General features: G+C 54.3%; 2 protein-coding genes across 5 annotated transcripts in view; one reads left to right on the forward strand and one right to left on the reverse strand.

Annotated features, from left to right (window-relative positions):
* The window catches only part of GAS8 (growth arrest specific 8), a 22192-nt gene extending 9337 nt beyond the window's left edge, over window positions 1–12855 (forward strand). For 3 of the 4 annotated variants that reach the window (XM_058528590.1, XM_058528591.1, XM_058528592.1), the window contains 8 exons: window positions 190–396; window positions 2104–2158; window positions 2853–3058; window positions 3603–3770; window positions 6230–6316; window positions 8582–8791; window positions 11210–11275; window positions 12605–12855. In XM_058528590.1, coding sequence (XP_058384573.1) covers window positions 190–396; window positions 2104–2158; window positions 2853–3058; window positions 3603–3770; window positions 6230–6316; window positions 8582–8791; window positions 11210–11275; window positions 12605–12754 — 1149 coding nt within the window. In that variant the 3' untranslated portion in view covers window positions 12755–12855. The remainder of the gene's footprint in view (window positions 1–189; window positions 397–2103; window positions 2159–2852; window positions 3059–3602; window positions 3771–6229; window positions 6317–8581; window positions 8792–11209; window positions 11276–12604) is intronic. The other variant, XM_058528593.1, reaches the window with a different exon arrangement.
* Window positions 12856–13022: 167 nt separating this feature from the next.
* LOC131396330 (5-hydroxyisourate hydrolase-like) lies at window positions 13023–16166 on the reverse strand. Its single transcript, XM_058528594.1, has 4 exons — window positions 15862–16166; window positions 15263–15402; window positions 13839–13974; window positions 13023–13294 (listed from the first exon to the last, which is right to left on the reverse strand). The coding sequence occupies exons 1-4, from the start codon at window positions 16024–16026 to the stop codon at window positions 13205–13207; spliced, it is 531 nt and encodes a 176-aa protein (XP_058384577.1). The 5' UTR covers window positions 16027–16166; the 3' UTR covers window positions 13023–13204.
* Window positions 16167–25546: the final 9380 nt, after the last annotated feature.

The following is a 25546-nucleotide window of genomic DNA, read 5'->3' on the forward strand; positions in this document are numbered from 1 at the left end:
TGCGTGTACAGGTGAGCATGTGTATGCAGGAGTGTGTGTGCTTGTGCAAGTAAACGTGTGTACAGGTGAGCATGCACATGCAGGAGTGTGTGTGCGTGTGCAGGGGAACATGTGTGTACAGGTGAGCATGTGTGTGCCAGAGTGTGTGTGCTTGTGCAGGTGAACAGGCAGTGCTCTCCTTGCCCACAGGTCTACAAGCAGAAGGTGAAGCACCTGCTGTACGAGCATCAGAACAACCTGACGGAGATGCAGGCTGAGGGCACGGTGGTCATGAAGCTGGCCCAGAAGGAGCACTGCACACAGGAGGGCCTGCTGCGCAAGGACGTGCGGGCACTGAAGGTGGAGCTCAAGGAGCAGGAGCTGGCCAACGAGGTGGTGATGCAGAACCTGCGGCTGGTAGGTGTGGGGGTCTCCGGTGCCCACTGGCTGGCTGCTGGGGACAGCAAACTCCTGATTATTCAACAGCAACTAGGAATTCATATTTTTGTGTAAAAACTCCTGCATTTTGGCAATTAATTGAAATACCACACACACAAAAAAGCATGCATCCAAACAAGCCCCATTTGGGGGTCAAGTGCAGAATTCTGTCTCAGACTTGATCAACAAATTGACTTCGCAAGAGGAAAACCCAGCTCAGGTCCCTCTCCATGTGCTGCTGACACCTGACACCAGCTCCTTTCCAGGGAGTATGTCAGGTGCATTTAGAGACACACACAACCACTCAAGTGTCCAGCGCGCCAGCCCCTACGTGGCCACAGCAGTGTGTCATGCAAGCTGGGCTCATGAGCACCTGGCTGACTTTTGAGACTTTTTGGTCCTTTCTGAGGGAGGCCGGGGGGGTTCTAGGTGGAGGTTGAAATTCGTATGCTGAGCACCATAAGGTACCAGGCCCTGTTCTGATCTCTGGGGACATAGAGGGGACAGGACTGACAAATGCCTGTCCAGGTGTGGCTGATGGTCTAGAAAGGAGAGAGTACGTGTACAGTGGAAGACACAATAGTGTCCAGTACATACAGCACATCGTGGCATAACTGCTGTGGGAGAGCAATGTGGGAAGGGGTGCTGGAAGTGAGGGTGGGCTGCATTTTCTACAAGGAGTTCTGAAAATGCCTCATTGACAAGGTGACGTTGGGCAGAGGCTGGAAGGAGGCAAAGGCTGAGCCAGGCTGGGGGAGACCAGGCCAGGAGAAAGGATAGGGGATTGGCCAGTGTGAAGGCCCAGGGGAGGCAGGAGCAAGAAGGCTGGGGAGCTAGGTCAGAGCTTGTTGGCCTCAGAAGCCACAGTGAGGACTGGGGCTTTGACCTTGCTGAGTCGAGGACCTCTGGATGATCTGGGCAGAGGGAGGATATGTCCGACTTTGGTTTGCAAAGGTTCTTCCTGCTGTGGGTTGAGAAGACTTTGCCAGCTCATGTGCCTCATGCCTGGAGGCAGCCCAGCCTCAACTGAATCTGGAAAAAACTCAGTAACGTTGCATACTTTGCAGTGAAGCCTGAGGGTGCTGAAATCTTGGACCTCAAGAATGTCTGGTCTTTCCTGACAAAAGCACAGAATGGGCTGGTTTCCAGTGAATTCCGTGATGTGAGGCTGTCTGCTTACCGGAGGCCTGGATACGGAGTAGTTACGTGGTTAGCTTCCCATTGCATAAAAAACCTGCTCTAAAAACAATTTAAATTTTTTATTCAAAATTTTTATATATAATATCTATTAAAATAATTCTTAATGCTGCTCTAAGCTGCAGCTGAAGCAGGTTAGTGGGCACCTGGAGAGAGCCTGCAGCTCTGCATAGTCTTCACTGCTCTTCAGCCTGTAGGCAGATTGGTCAAGAGGCCAAGCATGGTTAGTGCCCGGAATGTCTGCTGACATTCTCTCAAGCTCAGAGGGGACTTTAGCAGAGTGAAATGAGTTATGAAACGTGGATGTTACCCAAGCCACGTTATTCTGGGTGTGGTCCATGGGCTCGGAGATGAGGGAACCCAGTACCCACCAGAAGCAGCACAGGATTTACTGAGCTGGATTTTCCATACCAGTGAGGAGCCGGGCTAGCCCAAGGGAGTGGCTTCTCTCTGTGCCAGACGTGCTAATGGCCTGCTCTGCCTTTGCAGAAACACTCCGAGGAAATCACCAAGATGCGAAACGACTTCGAGAGGCAGGTGCGAGGTCAGTTTCTCACACACATACTGTGTAAGATGATGCCAGAGCCCCCTCCCATAGAAAGTAATTTACCTCTGGGGTTTTTAACCCAGGGCACATCAACCAGGGTAAAACAGCCCAGACACGCAAAGAGAGAGAACATGGTAGTTTCCAGGGCTGATGGACCACTCAGAATTCCAGAACAACTGATTTCCATGCTGAGTTGGGGAGGCTGCACTTACCACCCACTTCCCCACTCCTGGCACAAATCGGAAGTCAGAAGCAGGTGGTATTATTCAGTCTCGTGGGCAGCATTCTTAGAATAGTCTTTCCATGTATCCTGGCCTGAGAGGCTCCCATTTCAGAAGTCTGGTTTACTCATAAAGCCCCACAGTTTGGCTGGATGGCCACATGGGCCATGGTTAGTGCCCACTGGGATCAGCTGACACGCAGATGCTGGGAGCCCTAATGCAGGGATGATTAGGAATGCCTGCCACAGGCGAGGGAGCCAGACAGTGGTGCATGTGCTGAATATGTCACCTGTGAGCATCAGCAGAAGGAACTCCACCAAAGCCCACCCTATTCTTCGGCAGAGCTTGTCTGCACAGCCTTCATCCTGCTGGGTGTGCTCAGGCCTTGCTTAAGATTCCATCTATTCTTGTGGCCACAGGGCCACCTCTTCTTCGTCTGCTGAGCTGCTCTGTGTGCTGCTGCCTTTCAGAAATTGAGGCCAAGTACGATAAGAAGATGAAGATGCTTAGGGATGAGCTCGACCTGCGGAGAAAGACTGAGATCCACGAAGTGGAGGAGAGGAAGAACGGCCAGATCAACGTGCTGATGCAGCGGCACGAGGAGGCCTTCACAGACATCAAGAACTACTACAACGACATCACCCTCAACAACCTGGCCCTCATCAACTCCCTCAAGGTGCGGCCGGGCTGGGGAGCGGACCCACACCCTGTTACAAAGATATTTGACAATGCCCCTCTACTTTCCTTGACTGAAACTTACAGATAATGTGACTCTCTACCCTTGTAGCTGACAACAATCAGGATGTTGCCCTGACCGTAGCGTAGAGGGGGAAGTAAGGACACATCACGCATTCTGAGAGGTAAAAGCTCAGGCTGAATGGCAGAGCGAGCCATAGCACGGCGCGCACAGGCAGTGTCATGTCACTGAAGTGCCGGCAGTGATGGAGCCTCCCTAATGGCGGATGCCCCCTGGGGGTTCTGAACAGAGGGTAGTCTCTCAATTTGTGTGGAAGCTGCATTCCTAGAAAAGCCAGAATAGGTTAAAACTGTGCAAAAGTACTCTGTTTATACATAAAACAGTCTAGTCTAGGTCCTCAGAGTGCGAGCGGCCGGCAGGACCATTCTTTGTGGGCAGGACAGCTCGTGGCCCTCACCCTGAAGGCTGCAGCCCCTCAATTCTGCCTGCCAAGCCCCTCCAGAACCTCTGCTTGCGCCACCAGGAGCAGATGGAGGACATGCGGAAGAAGGAGGAACACCTCGAGAGGGAGATGGTGGAGGTGTCTGTACAGAACAAGCGCCTGGCAGACCCTCTCCAGAAGGCTCGGGATGAGATGAATGAGATGCAGAAGAAGCTCGTGAACTATGAGAGAGACAAGCAGATCCTGGTTGTGAGTTTCTGCCTGATTCATCACCCTCCTTGGCACCCTCTCCTGGGCTCGGAAGAGGAGGAACGGCAGTGAGAGCGGGGCTTGGACCTTAGGGCAGGAAGCGGGGAGCCGCGTTTCTCCTCTCTTTGACTAGTGTCCTGCGGGGGGAGGGGAGTGGAGTTGGTTCATGCTCTGGGAGACAGGTATTCCCACCAACCCGCCGTGGTGGGGCTTAGCTGCTTGTCTGAGCCAGTTTTTTTTTTTTTTTTTTTTTTTTTTCACTTTTTGTGTTAATTTTAATGATAAAAAGGGCACAGGAGTAAAAACCTGATATTTCACTTATATTGCATAACAAGCTAACCAAACTGGACATGGAGGATAAATTATAAAACAAATCATTTTACTTATTGTTTCTATGAATTTTCTTTCGATTATATTTCTGTCTTTTCAAATAGGACTGAGGTATAGTACACTGGCAAAAATAAAAAGAGGCAAACAAGAATAGTGCCAAAATAACAGATACCCAAAACCGAATACCATGTCAGATAATGTCATATAGTAACCATTTATCAGATTAGAGCAGCAGGAGAAAGTTACTTCTAAATCATAATCATTTTAGTGGTATTTGTCAACTTTGCCACGGTAACTTGGCAACATCATTCTTCATTTGTGAAGTAGTAAAATTCATGTCAGAAAGGAAAGGGGGAACGGAGGGAGTCAGTCAGTTCATTCCAATAAATTACCTCTCCAGTTCTTACAAACATGTCCATCAGCACAAAATCGAGAAATAATACCCAAGACTAGAAGAGACTTGGTTTAAGTTATGAAGCAAATTAAAATGGAAAATACAGAAAAGTAGAACCAATGGGGTTGAAAAGGCCCCTCACTGAAAATCTGTATTAAAAAAAATAAAATTAATAAAAATAAAAATAGAAACAAAACTCTACTAGTACAAACTAGCCTGAGTGGTTTGATGGACAGAGTAATTGGGTCAGCTGTCACTGTACTCTCATAAATGGACTTCCTCATTCATGTTCAAGTGGCACATGAATGAAGCTCTTTAAGGACAAGTACTGTATTTTCATGGGACCCAAATAGTTACTGTAGATCCTATAAATAAAAAACATTTTCACTTTGATAACTGACTGAAGATGTGGGGACTCCATGTAATTCAACTACAAGGTTGTTTGCTGTACAGTCCTGTGCAAATATAAAAAAAAGTTTGTTTTGCTATAAGGCTTTGACCCTACAGTTTTCACAGCAACATAACTACCATCCAGCATGTACCATATTTTGCAAGCCTTCGAGTTCAACAATTGTTGATTCATATTATGTCCAAATGCAGCATCCTTGAGGAGTATAGTGGGTCAGTCAATCATCTAGAGACATGCAAATATCTCCTGACTCATCCCATCGAGATGGCTCATTCTGATCTTCGCCATCATCAACCAGCTCTTCATCAGCGTCTCCCACTTCGTTCTCCTCGTATTCTTCATCCCGAGGGAAATCTGTGTCCTGTCCCTGATCTACACCTTCTTGCCCTCCTGGCTGTGATTTATCTGCACAGTCTACACAAACACCATAGCGTCGAGATCCATGTCTTATTCCAACACTGGCTGCTAACATGAAGATCTTCTTAACACACCATACATTTGTATTTTTTATCCTTTTTATGCACCAGGGAATGTCTTTTTACATGTTCTCTGTGAGTAAACAGTTTTCCACAAATATCACAGCTAAATGATCTGACTCCCGTATGAATGAGCAAATGCCTTTTTAGTGTTCGTCTGTATTTGGCTACATAGCTACAATGAGGGCATTTTAACTTGTTTGATTAGAGATGATTCACCATTTTTCCAAGTTTCTTGTTTTGGCCAAGATTCGGGCAATAATCCATACTTGAAATCATTTGAAGCACCTGGTAGCAATCCATACTTGAAATCATTTGAAGTACCTGGTAGCAATCCATACTTGAAATCACCTGAAGGGCCAGGCATCAGGCCATACTTGAAATCATGTGAAGTACCAGCATCAGTTCCATCTTGACCGGAGCAGGCTTCAGCCAATAAACTTGCATTCACATTCCTATCACAATCTGGCCCTGAGAGTAGAGCACCATCCAGATCTGGTTCTTCTTTGATGAACGACAAATCTTCTGGATAGGCAACAGGTGGCTGCATCACTGAGCAATCTTCTAAATTTGTTTCTTTATTAGGTGGTATATTATAAATAAATCTCTTTGTAGTTTGGTTTTTCCTCCTTGCTTTGCCAGTCTCTTGAATTCCCTGGGATCCCATATTATTCCAAGTAAACACTTTTGTTTGACCTTGAGATTCATTTTCAGCCAATTCAGGTGAACCATCCTGGACCCAACTGAGCCAGTTCTTGCTGAGGATTATTTTTGGCCTTGTCATCACTCCGGAGGCTGTGTTACATGGATGCCTGAATCCTTTCTGTCCCCCGCCCCATTTTCTCTCCAGTGCACAAAAGCACGTTTGAAGGTCACTGAGAAAGAGCTGAAGGGTCTGCAGTGGGAGCATGAGGTGCTGGAGCAGCGGTTCATGAAGGTGAGCACACACTGGGCTGGTCCCGCAGCCCACAGGCCGGGACCCCCAGCTGGGCAGGGCTCTTGCTGTGCCCTGTCGCCTGCGATTGGTTCTCAAAGAGCTCTCTCGATGAGACCTCTTGAAGGGGTCCTGAGGGTGTGGCTGGATTTCTGGGTTTGGAAGCTGGAGGTCCCATTGCCTGCTCCTTATTCTACGTGGTTGCTAAGAGGCAAAAACCTGTGGCACATTCTGTAGGAGACCCAGGGTCTCAGAGAGCAGGTGCCCTGTGGGGAGCAGATGGCGCCCACTGCATCCCCTCGGTGTCACCTCTGAAAGACACAGAGGCTGCCTGGCCCCTCACAGCAAGGATCTTTTTCATCGATATACATGTTTCTAAGTACTAAATGGTTACATACGCATTGTCAAGAAGTCAGGAATCCTGAAGTCTGTAAGTAAAAACGAGAGGGTCCTCCTGCTGCCCAGCACTGGTCCTCACAGTAGTGACCGCTTCCTGAGTCTCCTTCCAGGCTTCTTCCTGGGTGTCCTAGTGTAGGAATGACTTCGTACTTCACGGAAGTGGGATCATGCCTTGGACGCACCTTTTGTCTCAGTGTGTCATGCCTTTTCTCCAGATTACACATGCGGAGCAGCCACCTCATTCCCCACAGGGACGCTCAGTCATGGATTTAGCCAGTTCCCCTTGACGAACATCTGTTTCAATCCTTTGCTGTTACAGCATCGCTGCCACAATTATCCTTTTAAGTTTATCTTTGTGTGCCTGTGTGAATATCTCTTTTAGGAAAGTCAGTTTCTTGCAGTGGAATCACTGGACCAGAAGGTTTACGTTCACAATTTGGATAGAGTCTGCCCGGAGGGCCGTTCTGAGTGATGATCCGGTCCAACCTGCCCAAGGGGCCACTTCCTCCCCGCCCCAGATCTCACTAGTTCGAACCTTTGCTGTTATGATTGGGTGGAAAATGTCTCAGTGAATGTGCTTTTCTGAGATTTCCAGTGAGTGGCAGAGACACCCCTCCCTGCCTCTGTGCAGTGTCCAGGGTCTGGGGCAAAGCAGTCTGTCTGCGTGCGCTGTCTGTTAGTGCAGGTTATCTTTTCTCACCTAACTGAAGTTCACGATATCAGACAGTGATAATGGAATGGGCCAGGTTCCTCAGGAACACTCCATAAGCAAGTCAGATCTAGATTCACCTTCTTCAAAGATGCCTCAGAGGGTTCTGCAGGCTGATGGACAGCCCAGGGGAAGGGGCCCGAGGGTAGCCACTGTGATGTCCCTCCCTGCTGGTTAAGGTGGGTATGAATAGGGGAGAAGAAAGCAGAGCCGAGCAGAGGCCTGTGTTGGAGCCTGTGCTCCCTGCCACCTTCTCTTCTGTTTGAATGTGGTTTCTGGTACGTGCCCATGTCAGCGTCTCCTTAGGAAACCAAGAGCACAGATTTGTCAGCCGATTTTACAGACCAAAGGGACAGGGACTGGGTTGAAGCAAATCTAGGGAATACTACGCAGTAGTTAGAAGGATAATGTGCTGCAGGGCTTTAGCACAGTCCGCTTCTCTTCCTAGCAGTAATGCGTGTTTTTACATATCTAGGGAACATTCTGGAAGGAGTCCCACCAAACGTTCACATGGCCTCTGGGAAGTCGGGTTAAGAGGTGTTCACTCTTTACACTTCTACAGAACATTTATTGATTGTCAGGCAGTTACTCCAGGGCTGTGCCCTAAATCTGCTGTTTGTGGAGCATGTGGACAGCACCTGGGGTTCCAGGATCTGGGGCTAGCAGAGGGAGTAGATCCCCAAGAGGCCCCCCCACCCCCAAACACTGCTTTCTGGAGTCCAATACTCTGGATCTCACATGGGGGCGATCAAGGACACATGTGTCCCGAGCCCACTGCCCAAACCCAGGGCAAAGCCAGCCCTGACTCTTCTGTGGGGCCTCTGCAGCTCTATCCAGGGTGCCCCGTGACTTCCTGAGACACTTTCCTAGAGGAGGGCCCAACTAGTGTTTCTTCCTGCCCTCCACAGTGTGGACAGCTGCCTGCCTTTAATTCTGTCACAGAGAGTGGGTGGGCAGTGGTGTGGACGACACAGACCTGCCTGCCTGTGGTGGGCAGTGGTGTGGGCGACACAGACCTGCCTGCCCGTGGTGGGCACTGGTGAAAGGTGTTCTCTCTGTGGAAGCGGTGTGTTCTGGCCCAGAGGCGGAGGTGGGAGAAGGCTTCTTGCCACTGAGATGTCCCCGGGGAGGCGGCCTCACCCACCACGGCTTATGTGCAGGTGCAGCAGGAGCGGGATGAGCTCTACCAGAAGTTCACTGCGGCCATCCTGGAGGTGCAGCAGAAGGTGGGCTTCAAGAACTTGGTCCTGGAACGCAAACTGCAGGCGCTGAACACTGCTGTGGAGAAGAAAGAGGTGCAGTTCAATGAGGTGCTGGCGGCCTCCAACCTGGACCCCGCGGCTCTGACCCTCGTGTCCCGCAAGCTGGAGGTAGGCCTGACTGGCTCCTGGGGAGGGGCACGGCTAGTGCCCCATACTCCGGCACCCAGCGGGCAGCCTGAGCTCTGGTCGGGGGTCACTTGTCTCAAGGCGGGACCCTGTGCATGTCCAGCCTCCATCATTCCAGTGGAGACCCTACCTCAGTTAACCTCGGGGAGGGGCTGTCATGGGTTTCCCATGGTTGAGCCACTAGACTCCCCACGCGCAGTTCCTCCCTCCCTCTCGTCAGTTTTGCTTGAGTTTCCCTCAGGGTCTTCCTTGATACCCTCCTTATCGGCGCCTTCCAGTCCCCAAGCCAGCTGCCTGTTCAGTTCTCAAGATGGGTTCAGCTAGCCGGTCAGGCCCTGGGTCACTCTTGAACTTCTGGGCCTGAGCTCCTTGGTCATCTGGTGACAGACCCAGACACAGGCCGGGGGGATGGCGGAGTCCTCTGAGCTCTCAGCCGAGGCCACTGCCACCGTCTGCCTGAGACACTAAGATGCACTGGTTTAGGCCGTGGGCACTTAGGACAGGGACGTGCAGGGCTGTGGGTACGCTTTGCGGCGGGTGCCGGGGAAGGCTTCCCAGAGGGAGTTACGTCTGATCAGAGGCCGGAGTGTGTTTGCTCATGAGTCCACATTATTTATGGCACTCCTCTGTGCTGGGACTGTCCTGGGCACCAGGGGCAGGAGTAAACAAGACAGATGAAGCCGAGGTGCCCACGGGCCAGCTGGTCACCTGAGGAATTAGGACGGCAATCACCACCGCCTTTGACCCAGCAGCAGAAGCCCCAATAGCACCTGGCAGGTCATCTCTTAGCCAGAGCTGGGCCTTGTCCCTCTGCTTACTGGTTGGGTTGGGGGTGTCACAGGAAGAGGGGGCGATGCTGGACGAGGGGTCTGTGGCTGCCAGGGAAGCATGGCTGACACTCGATCCCGGCTGGCTGGGTGACCTGTAGCCACCAGGGCTGAGGGGGCTTCAGGGGTGCCTCCCTTGGGGGCCTGGGGACAGACACAGGTGTGCATGGGCCCCTGGAAATGCAGCTGGTCTCCATCTAGAGGCCCAGTGAGGGGAGGCTGGCTTGTCCCAGACATAGATGCTTCCAGGGTGAAGGGCACCTGTCTGTCTCCGCTCTTCCTTCACGGAGAAACAGATTTTCTGGGTCACAGTGAGGCCACCTCACTGTCTGTGCAGGTGTGTTTGATCCTGAGAAGCAGCACAGGCAGCATTTTTAAGGTGATTTGTCAGCATGCAGTTCAGCTGAACACCATCTGCCCCTGTGGCCTCCAGGCCCGAGGATTGGCTTTGTGTCAGATCACCCGGTCTTTATTTAAACCACTCCAGGCTGGCTTGCTCCCCACTGGCCTCGACCTGAGGCCTGTGGCTCGCACTTAGTTCTTTTTTACACTTAGGAGCCCCTCGCTGCCGCCCGGGCATTGCGGGGATGCAGGGCTGACCTGAGAGGAACAGAGCTAGCTGGGGTGATTCTGAAGCCTGTCAGCGTTGCCCCCAAGTTTGGAGCCGATGGGAACCATGGAAGGTTCTGGGCAGGGAGGACTGGATCAGAGCAAGCCCACTGTGCCACACATGGGACCTGGAGGGCAGGCGGGGAGCACACGGGTGCCAATGCAGGATGAAGGACTCGTCTCCCAGTGAGGAGGGGCTGGGAGTCCCAGGTGACGTGTGCCCACGTTTTTGGCTGAGACCAGGTGTTGGCTCACAGGGGAGCAGGGTCCTGATTCAGAGGTGGCAGTGCCTGTGGGACCCGAGTCACCAGGGCTAGGCTCTTGGGGCCTGGGGTAGCGCAGCCACATAGGAGGGGCCTCGCCTGGGCCAGCAGCACCGTGGTCCTGGCTTCGGGGCTTCTCTCTGTCCTTGTCCTGATTTGCGTGTGAATCACCGAGACCACTGGCAGGCAGGTGGAGTGAGGACGCCATTAGAAAGCGGAGGCCAGCTTTCCCGCCTCTCCTCTTGGGAAGGGCCTCCTGGAGCTGGAGGAGGCCCTGTGATGGGGGGGTAAAGACGTCCTGCCCACAGCGGACACTGCCACTACGCCCGTGGGCCAGGGTGCAGTGTGGGTCAGCGCTCGCCTTTCTGGGTGGCCGGAACCCCCAGGGAAGTGACTCCCAGGCGGCAGGTGGGGCTTCGAGGGGGCTTTCCTGGGCCGTGGTTGGCAACAGGCAGCTCCAGAACCAGGTGGGCTGCCCCTCAAACCCCCGTCCTCACTTCTCACCATCTAGACAGTTTCCTTATAGGGGCAGATCCTTTCTCCCTTGGAGACCTTTCCACACTGGCTGCTCCCTGTGGATGTATGCGTGATGGGGTCAGGCCGCCATTCCCTGGACATCTGAGGTCCCCTTGCTGGAGCCCCACCAACCCGTCTGCCTCGGCCCCGAAGTCTCAGACTCACGTCTGTTTTTCTCTCCTCAGGATGTTCTGGAATCAAAGAACAGTGCCATCAAGGACTTGCAATACGAGCTGGCCCGCGTCTGCAAGGTACCACGAGCCCTGCCCCTCCCTCAGGGCCCGACCCCACCCCGTTTATACCTTTGCCCAGGAGGCGGGTGTGGACACAGCCTGAGGCCGTCTGTGCCTGCCCAGGGTCACTGGCTTGCGTGTAGCCTGGGGCACATCCCCACAGTTCCGGCCATTGTCCTGGTGTCCCTTACGGGGCCTGCCCGGTGCATGTCCAGGAAATGAGGGCAGTTTGTCTCATCCAGCAGGCTCTGTCCCTGTCTCCCCGTCTGACCCTCACTTGCACCGCAGTGCTGACCTGGCCTCTGGGGTGACTGGAGGGGCCGCCTCTACTCCCCAGATTGATGCCCAGGTCCTTCAAGCAGGGGACAGTTATGGGTCTGACCTTTTCCAACTCCTTTGTAAGTGATGGAAGCCACACTCCCTTTCCACGCTGAGAACAGGCGTGGGCACGGAGGCCTCCTGCAGTTGGGGACGGTGGTGCCCGCTGTTGTCCGTGCCACGCCTGAGAGGCCCGGGCACCCAGTGTTCCCAGCTCCATAATTGAGCCCACAGTTCTGTCTGGGCTTTGCCCGTGGGGAACGCAGACACAGTGCTGCCTGCAGACACATTTACCAGGAGCAGCACCCCCATGAGTGACCCAGAAATGCCTGTCATACTGCGGGGTGGGCATCGCACATGAGGCCTGTGGAACCCCAGGATGAAGACAGCACCTGTCGTTGGCGCTGGGCCTTTTTTCGGCCCTCCCCAGCCTCATCTGCCCATCTGGACCTTCCCTTAGGTGCTCTGGCATCTCCTGATACTTATACGAACAAAATTAGCGCCAGCTACTCGTGTGTGTCATTCTTGGGGGAACTGACCGCCAGGAAGTCCATTTATAGTGAAGGGGGAGAGCCAGGCCAGCCCCCAAGTTCTTCCTGGAGCCTGGCCTGGAACTCTCAGCTCCGAGCCCTGGTGCCCTTTTCTTGACGACACTTTTAAATTTTCTTTCTTTCTTTCTTTCTCCCCAAAGCCCCAGTAGATAGTTGTATGTCATAGTTGCACATCCTTCTAGTTGCTGTATGTGGGACGCGGCCTCAGCATGGCCGGAGAAGCGGTGTGTCGGTGCGCGCCCGGGATCGGAACGCGGGCCGCCAGCAGCGGAGCGCGCGCACTTAACCGCTAAGCCACGGGGCAGGCCCATCTTGACGACACTTTTGCTCTGAGTCAGGCCAGGCCCCCTGGTAAAGGTTAGCTTTATGGTTTTGCACCACCACCCTCCCACCCCTCCACGGAGCTGGGTGGGCCCAAGTGAGGGTCTGCTTGGTGCTGTGACCGCTGCCCCCTCCCCTGACGCTCTTGTCCCCACAGGCCCACAACGACCTGCTGCGCACCTACGAGGCGAAGCTCCTGGCCTTCGGGATCCCCCTGGACAACGTGGGCTTCAAGCCCCTGGAGACGGCCGTGATTGGGCAGACGCTGGGCCAGGGCCCCGCGGGACTCGTGGGCACCCCAACATAGTCCCCGCCTGGGACTGGAGGATACCCTCTTTCACACACCGAGGACAGCAGGTGTTTGTTTTTTAGATTTGTGTCGTCAGCAAATGAAGGTTCTTCACGTTGGCTGTGTCCTGTTGCGTGGCTATGTGGGGCCCACTACAGGGCCCCTGGTCCCGTCTGCTTCCTTCCCTGCTGTGGGTCCAGCCTGCGTGCATGCCCGCCCTCTTCCTCCCACCTCGGGGCTGGGCGGCCCCAGCCAAGCTATCTAGTGACTGCAGCAGCCCTGCAGATGCCAGCACCGACTTTATTGATGTCTGAGTCACAGCTGCCACTGGGAGACTGGGGGCCAGACGCCCCCAGAGGAACATGGAGCCCAGTCTGCTGAGGGCTGGGGGTGGCTTGGTGGCTGTGGTGATGGGATTGGTGCTCGTAGGGCAGCTGGCAGTCAGCCAGAGCGACAGTGGCTTGGCCACTAGCTCCCTCGGTACGTGGTGTAGGACCACGGGCTCAGCAGCAGGGGTACGTGGAACTTGTGGGTCTCGTCTGTGATGGTGAAAACGACCTGAGAGAAGCAAAGAAGGAACCGGAAGAGAGCGAGGGGCCCACATGCAGCACACGAGCAGCCTGGCCCCAATGGTCCTGGGGAGGACTCAGCAGTCCAGGCTGTGGGCCGGGGGCTAAAGTCGAGGGGGGCAGGAGCCCCTGGGCCAGCTGGAGCCCTAACGTGGTGAGGGATGTGGATGGAGCTGAATCCTCCCTGAAGAAAGCGCTTGGCTTGAGGGACCCTTGGGCCTGCAGGTTCCCAAGGGGTCCACCCTGAACAGGGTCAGGTGGAGGGGGAGGCAGTAAGGTCAGGCCCAGTGAGCTGGACAGGGTTCAGGTGAACACCTCTGTCCACAGGGCCTGAGTCACCCTCGGCCTTGCCCCCCACACCTGACCGAGGGGCAGCGCAGGGATGGACTGTTGTGGGAAAGTCCTGACACTTGTTCTCTGGGAGCTTAAAGCAGGCGACCTCACCGCCTGCCACATCCTTGGGAGAGGCTGAGGGGTGGAACCAGCCTGCCCACTGCAGGACCTCCCCCCTCCAGCCCGCCCCTGGCCCTCACCTCCACGTATGGATAGAAGCTCTCCTGCCCCCTCTTCTTCCAGTAACCCTCGGTGTCGAAGGACAGCTTGTAGGTGCCTGCCTTCATCTGGCCTGGTGGCAGGAGCCCAGGGCAGCGGCCGTCAGGGTCGGTGTAGCTGGAGAGGGGGAGGGGGGATGCACAGGGGGATGAGGAGCCGTGTCCCCGCCACCCCCAGCTCTTCTGGGTCTGCAGGCCCGCAACCTCAGACACCCCTACAGCCTGACTCCAACCTGGATGAGTAGGGCCAGGACAGCTGCAGCGGGACAGATTCTAGAGCCTGGTTCTGGAGCAGCCTAGGGACACGGCTGCACTGTCTTTTAGGAAATCACAGTACAGAGAAGCAGAAAGAGGAAAAAACTCTCGCACGATCTATCCCATGAGCAATAATCACTTTATATTTGGCATATATTTTTCCAGGTTTTCTCTCTGCATAAGTATACTTATTTACAAACATAAAAGAAATAAAATGGATTATGCTTTTCATACTGTTTTATAATGTGCATTTTTCATTTAATATATTGTGCGTGGCTCTCTGTATCAGTAACTACCCAAATCCCCATCCGCATGGCAGCCTGTTTCCAGCTGCACTGAGCATCCGATTGGAGGGCTCTGAGGGCCCCCATCAACTCCGGAAAAACCTCATGCTGTTCCCACCAGCTGTGCTTTCAGGCGTCTCTACCGTGATTAGAAAGAGCAGCGCGTATGGGCACAGTTTATGGGGGGCTGGGAATGGGTCTATATGACCCCCCACGGACGCCATGCATTCTTCCAAAACCAGGGGTGACCAGTCACGTGGGACCTGGACCCCCAGCTTTTGTGAAGGGCTGAACAAGGAGGGGGTGGGCTTCTTACCCTCAGGCCCTGAACCTTGGGACCCAGGCCCCCACTCCCACCACCAGAGGAAGCCTGCCTCCTTTAAGACGGAGGGCCTGGGGAACCTGCTCACAAGGCAGCCAGCCTCGGCTGAGTCCCCCCCACCCCCTTCCCCGGCAGAACCCGAGCCTGAGCAGTACAGAATCCCAGCTGTGACCCTGCCTTTTGCTGCCTCAGTCTCCCCATCTATAATAGGATAATTACAGTGCCTGCCCACGGGTTAGTGAGAATGAAAAGAACAGAAAGTGCTCAGCTGACACAAGGTTACCTTAATCAGGGTGACAATGAGGCCTTTTAGATTTCACCCCAGGCCTTAACCAACCCAGCTGCTGACGGAGACCCCGGCTCGCGCGTTCTCTGGACCGTCCCGAGCAGCCTGAAGAAGCAGAGGCTCCGAGGGGGACCATCCGGCAGCGGTCAGCCCTGGATCAGCCTTCAGGGCTCGCACTCCTCAGGCTGGGACTCAAGACGGGCCCTGCACTGGGGGGAGGTGGTCTGGACTCGTGCCCTGCCCCAGACCTCCTTCCTACCTTTTCCTGAGCTCGGTCCACTGCTGGCCATGGTCCTCCAGCCTGGACAGACGGAGGCAGAGGCCCTGGGCTGGGAGCCCTGAGGCGGTGTCCAGCACATGTGTGGTCAGTGGGCTGCTGACAGGCTCCATGCCTCTGCCCTGGGCCATGAGAGAGGGGCAGGGACCAGCGTGTGGGGCCCAGCCTTGTGTCCACACCAGCCCTGTGAGGCAACAGCCTTCCAACAGCCCCAGGGCACAGAGTCCCAAACAGCCCCTGGGCCTGGGGAGAGGGGCTGGAAATGCTGAGTCAGCCCCAGGAAGCTGCGGTGTTAACACTGCAGACAGTCCACAAACAACGCGGACCTGCGTTCCCCATTCTCCCCACTAGCCCGTCCTCCCGCCCCCACTAGGGCCCCCTCCCCTGCACCCGGCCACGGAAGGGCCTCTCCACACAGAGGCCTCCCCCCCCGCAGCCCCTCCTTCCAGCCAGTCAGTGCTGGCCATGGGTGGCCAGGCCGGGTCTCCTTGTTTTCCCGGAAACCAGCTCTTTGATCCCTGGCTCATGGGTCACCAGGCGGACGAGGGGACAGGAACCCAGCGTCCAGGCCTGCCCTCTACCTCCGGGGAGCCCAGGTGTCGCTGGAGCGTCCGCAGCCGCGGGGCAGCCCTCGAGCTCACGGCTGGCCGGCTGGACTGCGCGAGGTGGCCAGAGGTCACGCCACACGAGCCGCTGCAAGAACGGGCGGTGGTCCCGGGAGCAGGCACCTCCCGGGGCCGGCCCATGCCCTGACCCTGGCACCTCCCCGGCCTGGGGGCCACGTGTCTAACCCACCCGGGAGGGGGGAGGGGCGGGCGTCCCGCTCGCGGGGGCGGTGCCACCCCAGTGTCCACCTCGAGGGCTCCGGGAGCTTCCTTCAGGGTGGGGCTGGGGTGGGGGACCGGAGGGAACACACCTGCGGAGGCCGCGACGGCTCCTCCCGGGACCGGAAGTGGAGTCGAGGGGACTTGCAGGGGGTGGGGCAGGGGTGGAGATGGGGCGGGACTCGGGGGCGGTGGGTCTCACGGGGGCGGGCGCGGGGCGGGGCGGGGCGGTGGGTCCCGCGGAGATCAGCTCCTGCTGCCGGCGAAAAGCTGGGAGGTGGGGGGTGCACTCGAGCCGGAGTCGCCCGAGGAGTCCCAGAACTAATGCGGTTTTTTTCTTCCTTGGGACAGTCAGGATTTTGATGGACAGGTAAGGTTTCCGATTCTGACTGCCCCAACGGGTCACGTGATGTGCCTCAGTTTCCTCATCTGTAAAATAGGCGCAGTAATGACTCCCAAGGCTGAGATGGTTCCGTGGGATGAAGCAAAGCTCTCTGACTTGTCGCTAACCTTGCTGGCCCCTCGTCTTACCTACCTCTGGCCACCCAGCCCCAAGGATTAGAGGGCTCCGCACACGGACGGGGCTATTCAGAAATAAAAAAGTGACAAGTGACAGTGGAGCGTACAGCTGCAAATCCATCATTGTATTAAAATTATATAACATACATATAGAACACATTTTATATGATCTATCAATAAAAATAAGGGCATTCTATATTAAAAATCTGGAAAGGTCTACACCATGATGTTGGTTCACTGGTAGTGTTGCTCTGGATATGGGAACTTTTTTTTTCTTGCCAAAGTGCATTTTCTAATTATTCCATAGTACGCGTGGACTATTTGAAGGTAAAGAATCAGGCCCCTCCAAGGCAGAGAAAGCCCCTCCTAGCAAAGATTGGGTGTGTGCTGGTGAATCACTTTGGAGGTAATCAGGAAATATCTATTTCAGATTTAAACGCACGTGACGTTTGGCAGGGCTTGTTTATAGAAGATGACCCCAAAGAAATGCTCACACTTGTTTTGGCAAACGCCCAGGGGTAGAAGAGACCAGAAACAACCAGACTGTCCCCAATGGGGACAATTAAATGAGCTTTGTCAGACACCAGCATGCTTTGCAGCCCATTAAAAAGAATGGGGCCCACTGGTGTGTAAGACGAACAGTCTCCCAGAATAGCAGCTAGGGACAAGGCATAAAGCAGCGTGTATTATTAATACCTGCATAAAGCAGGTATTATTATCCATATTTTACAGAGGAGGAAACTGAGGCACAGGGAGGCCGTGTATTGGAATGTTTTCTAGCACAATGCATGAAAAACTGATAGCAGTCTGAAACCATATGCAGAATTCTGTGCTCTACACTGGCTGGTTTTTAAATATTTGATACTTCATGCAGCAGTTAAGAATTGGACCCTGGTTCAGATCTTGGCTCTGCCACTTACTGAGCATTGACTGTGCTTCTTTGTGCCTCAGTTTCCCCACCATCAAGTGGACATAAAGGCAGCTCTTCCCTGGTAGAGTTGGTGTGAGAACTAAATGTGTCGGGACATAAACAGCCGGGCACTTAGCGAGACTGTATGTTAGCTCTCCGTTTGATTGTTGCTCTCAATTCTCCAGACAGACCTGTGAGGCAGTGCTGGGCACTGAGCAGAGTTATCTGAAAGGGTCCCTGGGAGGCTGGGCCAGGAGTCAGCTGGGCCTGGGCCCCTCTGGCTCAGCCCCTCCCCTGCAGGAGGTTGGGTGATTCTCAGGGGTTCAGTTCGCCCCCTGGCACATTGTCTGGTTTGACGCAGGTCGATAGGTAAATGTTCTGGGCCGTGCCCTCGGTGGAATTCTGGACTTTTAGCCCCTCTGTCCCCCAGGCTGCTCTGCATGCCACCTTGGCCTTCTCCACATTTTCCAAGTGCTACCAGTATTCTGGGGCCAAAAGATCACATTTGGAGCAAAGAGCAGTAAGTGCCTGCTCCCTCTCCCACCTCCCCTCCTGAGCCTAGCGGAGCAGACCTGGGGGGTCCTGGGGTGGGGTCTTCAGGACCTCACCCACATGCAGCCTGCTTTGTTCCTGAGACTGTCCTCTTCCCCCAGGAACCTGACTCCCTCCCTCTCTGTCTTGTTTTTCTCTCTCTTTTTGATTGTTCGTCATTGGTCAGTTCTGAGGGAGTGAAGAAGGGATTCTCCCCTTTCCCGTTTGAAGCAGGTGGTCCCAGGCCCCTCTGCCCACTCTGGAGACCACTGTGGCTCTGGGGCCAAGGCTTCTTGCCTTCAAGGGTGAAGCAGCAGCCACAACCACAAAGGAAAGTGGACAAATGCCTTAGAAGAGACAGTTCCTACGTGTCTCTCGGAGGGTCCCTGGGGGCCTGAGCCCCTTTGCTCTTGAGGTACCCGAGCTCCCCCTTCCTGTCCCACCACCCAACTCCCTCACCAGCACTTCCAGGGGCCCCTCCCACAAATTCTTGTCTCGGGGTCTGCTTTTGGGGGAACATCCCAGGTTAGTATTTTTCTGGGAGACGACTGTTAATTAGGCAGCACTTCCCCTGGGGTCCAGGGTGCTGGTGTGGCCATTTTGACACAAGGACCAGGGAGGACCATCATCGCAGCAGAAAGCCCTCACTGGAAAGCTGTCACCCTGGTGTGAGGAGTGTACTGCCCACTCCTGTCCTGTCCAGGGCAGACAGCACCAATTGATCATGGCCCCCATTGGGAGGCAAGTGGGTGACCAACACAGCCTGTCTCTGGCCATTTTCAAAGGCTGTTGTTCTTGAGGTCCATGGTGACAGCAAAGCAGCTGGCTCTGTCATTCAGCATGGAGAATACTGCCTTCCATGCCGGGGAGCCATGGTGTCAACGTCCTTCACCTTCAGCCTCCCTATTCCAGTGTCTGCCTTGTTCTCAAACACCTGGCCCATGTACTGCATGCAAAGCACACGGGTGCTTGATCCTGACACCATCTGGGGACTCGGGAAACAAACAGCCTGCGCCAGCCTCGAGGAACCCTCCCTGTCGCAGGAGGATCCTTTGTTCTTAAGCATGACGGGCCACAGTGGAGGGTCCTCTCCTAAGGCAGGTGCCTGTCAGCCCGAGAGATAATGAGAGGCCCCCGCAAAGCCCCTGCTTGGCCCTCTGGACATGCCTGTCGGTGTGGGGCTTCCAACAGCTCAGTGTCTGTTTTCACCCTGTCCTGAGGAGCTGGACAGCTAGTGGCACGTCTCCCAGGCCCCTGCAGCTCCGACCCTAGGTGCGTGTTGGCAGGAGGAGGCCACAGCCCCACGGCCACGTGCAGCTATCCTGGCTCTGTTCCTGGGTCACCTTGAGAAACTCTGCAGTGACCGCTGATCCCTCTGGTCCTGACTGTGGCCATCAGCCCTGCAGGGCTGGGAGCCCAGCAAGAATTCGGGCCTGGAGTGGCTCCTCCAGCCCATCCCCTGCACCTCCCTGTCACGTCCCTTCTGACTCAGTCTCCATGGGGAGTGAGTTTCTCTGTCTCCAGTCAGGCGTGTGAGACTGTGAGTGGAGCTCAGCTGGAATGCCTGCCAGCCCCTGGTGAGTCCCTGACATTAGCCCCATTCGCCTTGAGAGTGATACTGGGTTTATTGTTCAGGACTGTTTGATGAGAGGGTGACGTGCAGATCTGCGTCTACATTTCAGTGGCAGGGAATCAGGAACCTCTGCAGTTCTCTGTCTCTTTGTGTCCAGCCATTTCTGTCTTGGGACCAAACGACAAACTATGGCTTCATCCAGAGAGAGGTGGGCTTCCAAATTGTAGCAGGCAGCAATAGCAGCCTTCCCAGTTCAAAAGAATTTACTCGATTATTTTTGGGACACGTCTCCCAGAGTGGAGAGGGTGTGCTCTCTGAGGTCAGGCTGGTCTGGGTTCAAATTCCAGCCCAGGAGTCCCTGTGTTAGCACCTCCCCGTGCATTGTTTACTATGGCCCTCGCACACCTCCACGGGACAGAAGTCACTGTCCCCTTTTCATAGGTGACAAACACAGGGAGGTCAGATGACGTCCCCATTTGGCCAGGCTATCTGATCCCTTTCACCATGGGGATAACACTAACGGGAGCAGACAGACCTCCTTAACCTGCGCTGCTGCTCCGGGGGCAGGTGCCACTGTCACCTCTGACTTTGAGGAGGGGCACAGTCACAGGACTGAGGAGCGGACCTTTGGGACTCGAATCCAAGGTCCACTGCCTTGAGGACATCCCTGGACTTCATGCCAAGGCCCTGGCCTGTTTCCCGTGAAAGAAAGCAGCTCAGAGCCCAGGGCCCTGGATACCCAGCTGGCCACTCTGTTGTCACTGAGCAAGGGCCTGATCTGCTTGTCTCAAGATAAAAGGCCAAGCAGGCAGTAGTAGAGAAAGAACTTTATTAAGCGATGAGCTAGCTGATTGGAAGATGGTGGACTATCATCCAGAAAAACCATCTTGAAGGGGACTGATTTAGAAATGACTTATATAAGGCAAGTAGGGTTGGGGAGGGGGCTCAGGAAAGTCAGGCGATAGATGACCACAGACCATTGGGCACCTTTCCGTAGACAAAAAGTTTCAGATATGCTGAATGTGACATTCCTGAGGAATCTAAGAGAACGTTAGTTACTTCCTTTTTTTTTTATTTTGTGAGGAAGATCAGCCCTGAGCTAACATCTATGCCAATCCTCCTCTTTTTGCTGAGGAATACTGGCCCTGAGCTAACATCTATTGCCAATCCTCCTCCTTTTTTTTTCCCCCTTTTTCTCCCCAAAGCCCCAGTAGATAGTTGTATGTCATAGTTGCACATCCTTCTAGTTGCTGTATGTGGGACACTGCCCCAGCATGGCCGGACAAGCGGTGCGTCAGTGCATGCCCGGGATCCGAACCTGGACCACCAGTAGCAGAGTGCGCGCACTTAACCGCTAAGCCACGGGGCTGGCCCCGCATCAGTTACTTCCTTATCTGGGACAGAAAGAACTGTTTTGGGCAGAGGACGTAAATTGTCTGCTAACAAGTTATTCTTTCTCCTGGTCACAGATTACCTTGCCTACGTGTAGTTCTAAGAGTTTTTCCAAAGCACATTGTGAGAATAAGATGGGGAGGGGAGCGTGTGCAAATTCAGGGGGGGTGGGTTCTATGTGTTGCATGTGGTGGATTTTTAGTCTGTGACGTCTAAAGTTTACAACCAGTCATTTTAGCTTCTCAATGCACCTGCACAGTGTTTAGTCAGGCACAGGACGGCGGTGGGAGGGGTGGTGGTTGCTGTCAGCAAGCTGCTCTCTTGTTAGCCATCCTCCTGCTGTTCTGCAAGGCAAGCTCAGAAACTTTGGTTACTTTGTTTTCCATGTTAGCCTTGTCGGTACAGGCATGGTTGCACCCTAATCCAGGGAAACTTTAACTCCTTCACCCTCAGTTTCACTGTCACCACTCCTCGTGGCTGAGCAGGGCCAGCTCATGGAATCTAGACTTCATGTCCCTGGGCTTAAGTCAGGTGAGCACCAATGGACAGGTCTGGAGGGTTAGAGCCCTTTAAAGCCAGCCAAGGCATCTGTGCCTGCGCGGCCTGCAGGCTTCACTCTGAACCTCCCCCGCGTCTCTGGCAGGGCAGTGGGCTGGTTAAGAGCCGGCATGGGAGTCTGGCCTCACGGGGCCAGTGCCAGCTCTGCCACTCTCCCAGTGTGACCTCCCCTACCTGGAACCCCTGCTGTCTAAACATCTTCCAGCCAGGACTGGCCATGCTCCACATTCTGGCTCATGAGACCAAAGGGCAAGTCCACCTGCTGGGGCTTCTTGTCAAAAGAGACCTGGTGTTGTTCTTGTCCTCTCTTCACTCTTCTTTCTGACTAGATCAGTGTGATGCTGGAGTGGCAGCAGCCACCTTGCCGCTAGGGGGACAAAACACACATAAGAAGGACGATGGAGCAAAAAGACGGAATGAAGCTGTGTCCCTGGTGTTGCTGCGAGACCGCCCTGCAGCCAGGCCTCCGTGTCTGGTTTGTGTCCCTGGGTCAGTAAATCAGTCCTGGCTTTAAGCCACTTTTTTTGACTTTTCTAGGCATGTAGCCAAAAGCATTTCTGCTCGTGGAGTTGAGATCATGCAGGTAAACTGCGCACAAACTGCTCAGTAACTGGGAACCGATGATTCCTCTTGGTCGGCCAAGACCCTGAGCAGTTAAGAGACTTGCCTTCTCCTGCTCCGCAGTGAGAAGTCAGCTGGAGGTCCCTGCCTTACCCTGAGCCACGTGAGAGTCCATGTGAGACTGCTCACTGGGGCCCCACTGAGGCCCTGTAGCTGGACTCACAGCAGGAAGGGTGCCTGTGCTCACCCCCAACTCCACCCCCCGTCTCAAGAGTCCTCCAGGCCACCATGTTGGGAATTTGCAGTTGGAACTCAGAGACTTTGAGTCCATTCCAATTGGTGCCTCAACTGAGAGGACGTGAAGGCAGCTGGGACCATCCTTCATTGGAGAAATATTGACAGAATATCGCCAGGAGCACTGAGGTGATATAAGGTGACAAGGGGGAGGGACAGCCCTAAACACCTGAACAAATACAGCATTTTCAGATGGTGACATGTGCGGAGAAGGAAACACAGTGTGCTGTGCCAGAGGGTGACGGGTCAGCGAATTTAGAGTGTGGTCTTCTCAGAGGAGGAGGGGAGATGGAACGTGACTGCCATGTTGAGGAACTGGTCAGAGGTCAGTGAGGGCCAGCTGAGAGGGGAGATGAGGTGTGAGGCCAGGGGGTGGGCAGAGGCTCGGGGGCCACAGGTCACGTTTGGCCCCCAGTAGAATGACAGCTCCCCAAGGGCTGGGTTTTGTCTGTTTCCTATGGCCTGAAGTAGGTGCTAAACAAATATCCACAGAAAAATGGACATAAGGAATACCAAAATATGCATGGAGAGATAGAGTCAGGCTGCAGAGTGAGAATTAAGTAGATGCAGAAAGCAGAGATGAGACAGAGAGAGGGAGAGAGACAGACAGACAGGGTTTCCAGGCCCTGCTTCCCAGCCCTCATATGACTCAACTGCACCCCAAGCCGGTCTATTCCCCCAAACACTCTGATTCTTTACAATAAAATCCCTTTGCCCTTCACTCATCCAAGCATCCTGTACTGCACACCCCAAAGAAGCTGGGTGAGTTCCTGCCACCTGGGCCTGAGGGCTCTTTATTCTTGACCAGTGGGATCCAGAGGGCTCCTGGCCAAAGAGGGAGCCCTTCCTGGCCCAGGATGCCCACACCTTGCCTGTCTCCTTTCCCTCCCCTGGACCCCCACACCTTGTCTGTCTCGTGTCCCTGCCCCAGGGCACCCACACCTTATCTGTCTCGTGTCCCTGCCCCAGGGCACCCACACCTTATCTGTCTCGTGTCCTTGCCCCAGGGCACTCACACCTTGTCTGTCTCGTGTCCCTGCCCCAGGGCACCCACACCTTGTCTGTCTCGTGTCCCTGCCCCAGGGCACCCACACCTTATCTGTCTCGTGTCCTTGCCCCAGGGCACCCACACCTTGTCTGTCTCGTGTCCCTGCCCCAGGGCACCCACACCTTATCTGTCTCGTGTCCTTGCCCCAGGGCACCCACGCGTCTGTATTGTGTCCTTGCCCCAGGGTGCCCACACCTTGTCTGTCTCGTGTCCTTGCCCCGGGATGCCCACAACTTGTCTGTCTCATGTCCCTGCCCCAGGGCACCCACACCTTGTCTGTCTTGTGTCCCTGCCCCAGGGCACCCACACCTTGTCTGTCTCATGGACGCTGCCTTCCGCACTTATCTGCGCCTTCGAGTCACTGCCTGGCCCAGAGATGGCTGCCCTTACCCTGGGACAGGAGAGTTGGTCAGTGTGTCCCAAAGGTGGCAGGGGGTCTAACGTGCTGCCAGGGCTGAGAACCACTGGCCTGAATCATGACGCTGCTGCTCAACACAGTGACTCATGGGCCACTTAGAACAGAGTTCACGAGACATCCACTGGCCTCAGCTGGACTTACTGAAGTCGGGAGGAGTTCATGGCTGTTGCTGTAGAACTTAAGCCTTGGCCTTGATCAGCAGCTTGGACTGTCGGGGTGTACGCGGGAACATTCTGCAGACAGGCACGCACGGTCAGCACTGGAGATGTAGAGGAAGGTTTGGCTTATGAGCCAGAGAGCACATGCAGAACCCCTGAGGCGCCAGACCGGGAGGGCTCCCTCCATCATGCGGCCCAGCTCCTGCCAGGAGCTCAAGGAAAGGCTTCATCTTGGCCTGCCACTCTCCAAAGAAGCAGACTTTGGTGAATTCAGACCATCCCCTCCCAAGAACTTATCCAAGAAGAGACTTTTCCTGGATTAGGATCTAATCAATATATTCCCAGTCCTAGACCAGGGGGTCCTGGGACCCCTTCAGTTATGTGTTCAACACTCATGGGGGGGTGGGATGCTGAGAGTGTTCTTCTCTTTTCACCAGAGGATGTAGTCTAATTTTGTGGGAAGCAGAGCCATTTCATTTTGCCAGATACAGGAGGAGTCTTGTGGATCGCATTTCTGGTTTACTCCAGTGAAACCTCAGGGCTTGCTCGGCACAGCTCAATGTCAGCCTGTGGGCAGCAGCAGGACCTTGTTTGCAGCCGGTGCCTCTTCTGATTGGTTGGTACACATCGTAATTGGTCAGGAGTCTGTTCTGATTGGTTGGGAACCTCTTCTAATTGTCTGGTATCTGTTCTGATTGTGTGGTGTCTGTTCTGATTGTCTGGTGTCTGTGCCTTACCAGCTGGGACAACTGTACATTTCACTGCACCACCCAGTGGCCCCTCCTGACCCCTGCCCTATCGGTCCAGCCCAGAAGTGAGCACACTGATGATTCCTGTGTGCCAGTTGATGGTAAACATGTTGTGGTGAGGCACCTGAGGGGTCTTGGCTGAGGGTGGTGTAAGCCATGGCGGCATTCCAGGCATTCTCATTGTCATCTGTGTCTGTTGCTGTGACTTGCATCACGGAGGTTCATGAAAGGACAGAGGGGAGAAGAGTTGATAATCTCAGCAAGTAACAACCAGTATGGCAATACAAATTAATATAGAAATTTAAAATTAAATGTGTTCCCTTTACTATACGGTTGATCAAACTGCTTCTCAAGTGATACAAGTTCTAGTTCAAATAATTCACCAAATTATTATAATAATTTCCAAATGATTTGTTTACTCTTTTCAGAAATCTTCAGGGTCCCCCCTTTTTTTTCCCTACCCAGTGCCCCAGTACATGGTTGTATATCCTTGTTGAAAGTCCTTCTAGTTATTCTATGTGAGCCGCTGCCAGAGCATGGCTATTGACGGATGAGTAGTGGTTCTGCACCGGGGAACCAAACCTGGGCCGCCGAAACAGAGTATGCTGAACTTAAACCACTAGGCCATCAGGGCTGGCTCCTTTAGGGCATCTTTTGACATGGCTGTCGCCATGGGAACTCTGTCCCCCCTTAATATGATACTTCAGGGGGCTGAGATACTACTGAGTGCC

This window comes from Diceros bicornis, chromosome 32 (assembly GCF_020826845.1).
Source record: "Diceros bicornis minor isolate mBicDic1 chromosome 32, mDicBic1.mat.cur, whole genome shotgun sequence".
Lineage (NCBI taxonomy): Eukaryota > Metazoa > Chordata > Mammalia > Perissodactyla > Rhinocerotidae > Diceros > Diceros bicornis.

Coding starts and splice junctions, on each gene's coding strand:
- LOC131396330 (XM_058528594.1), bottom strand. CDS start 16,026: ATGGGCCGGCCCCGGGAGGTGCCTGCTCCCGGGACCACCGCCCGTTCT. Junction 13,975..15,262: donor TGGACCGAGCTCAGGAAAAG/GTAGGAAGGAGG, acceptor CCCCCTCTCCAG/CTACACCGACCCTGACGGCC. Junction 13,295..13,838: donor GCTTCTATCCATACGTGGAG/GTGAGGGCCAGG, acceptor TGCTTCTCTCAG/GTCGTTTTCACCATCACAGA.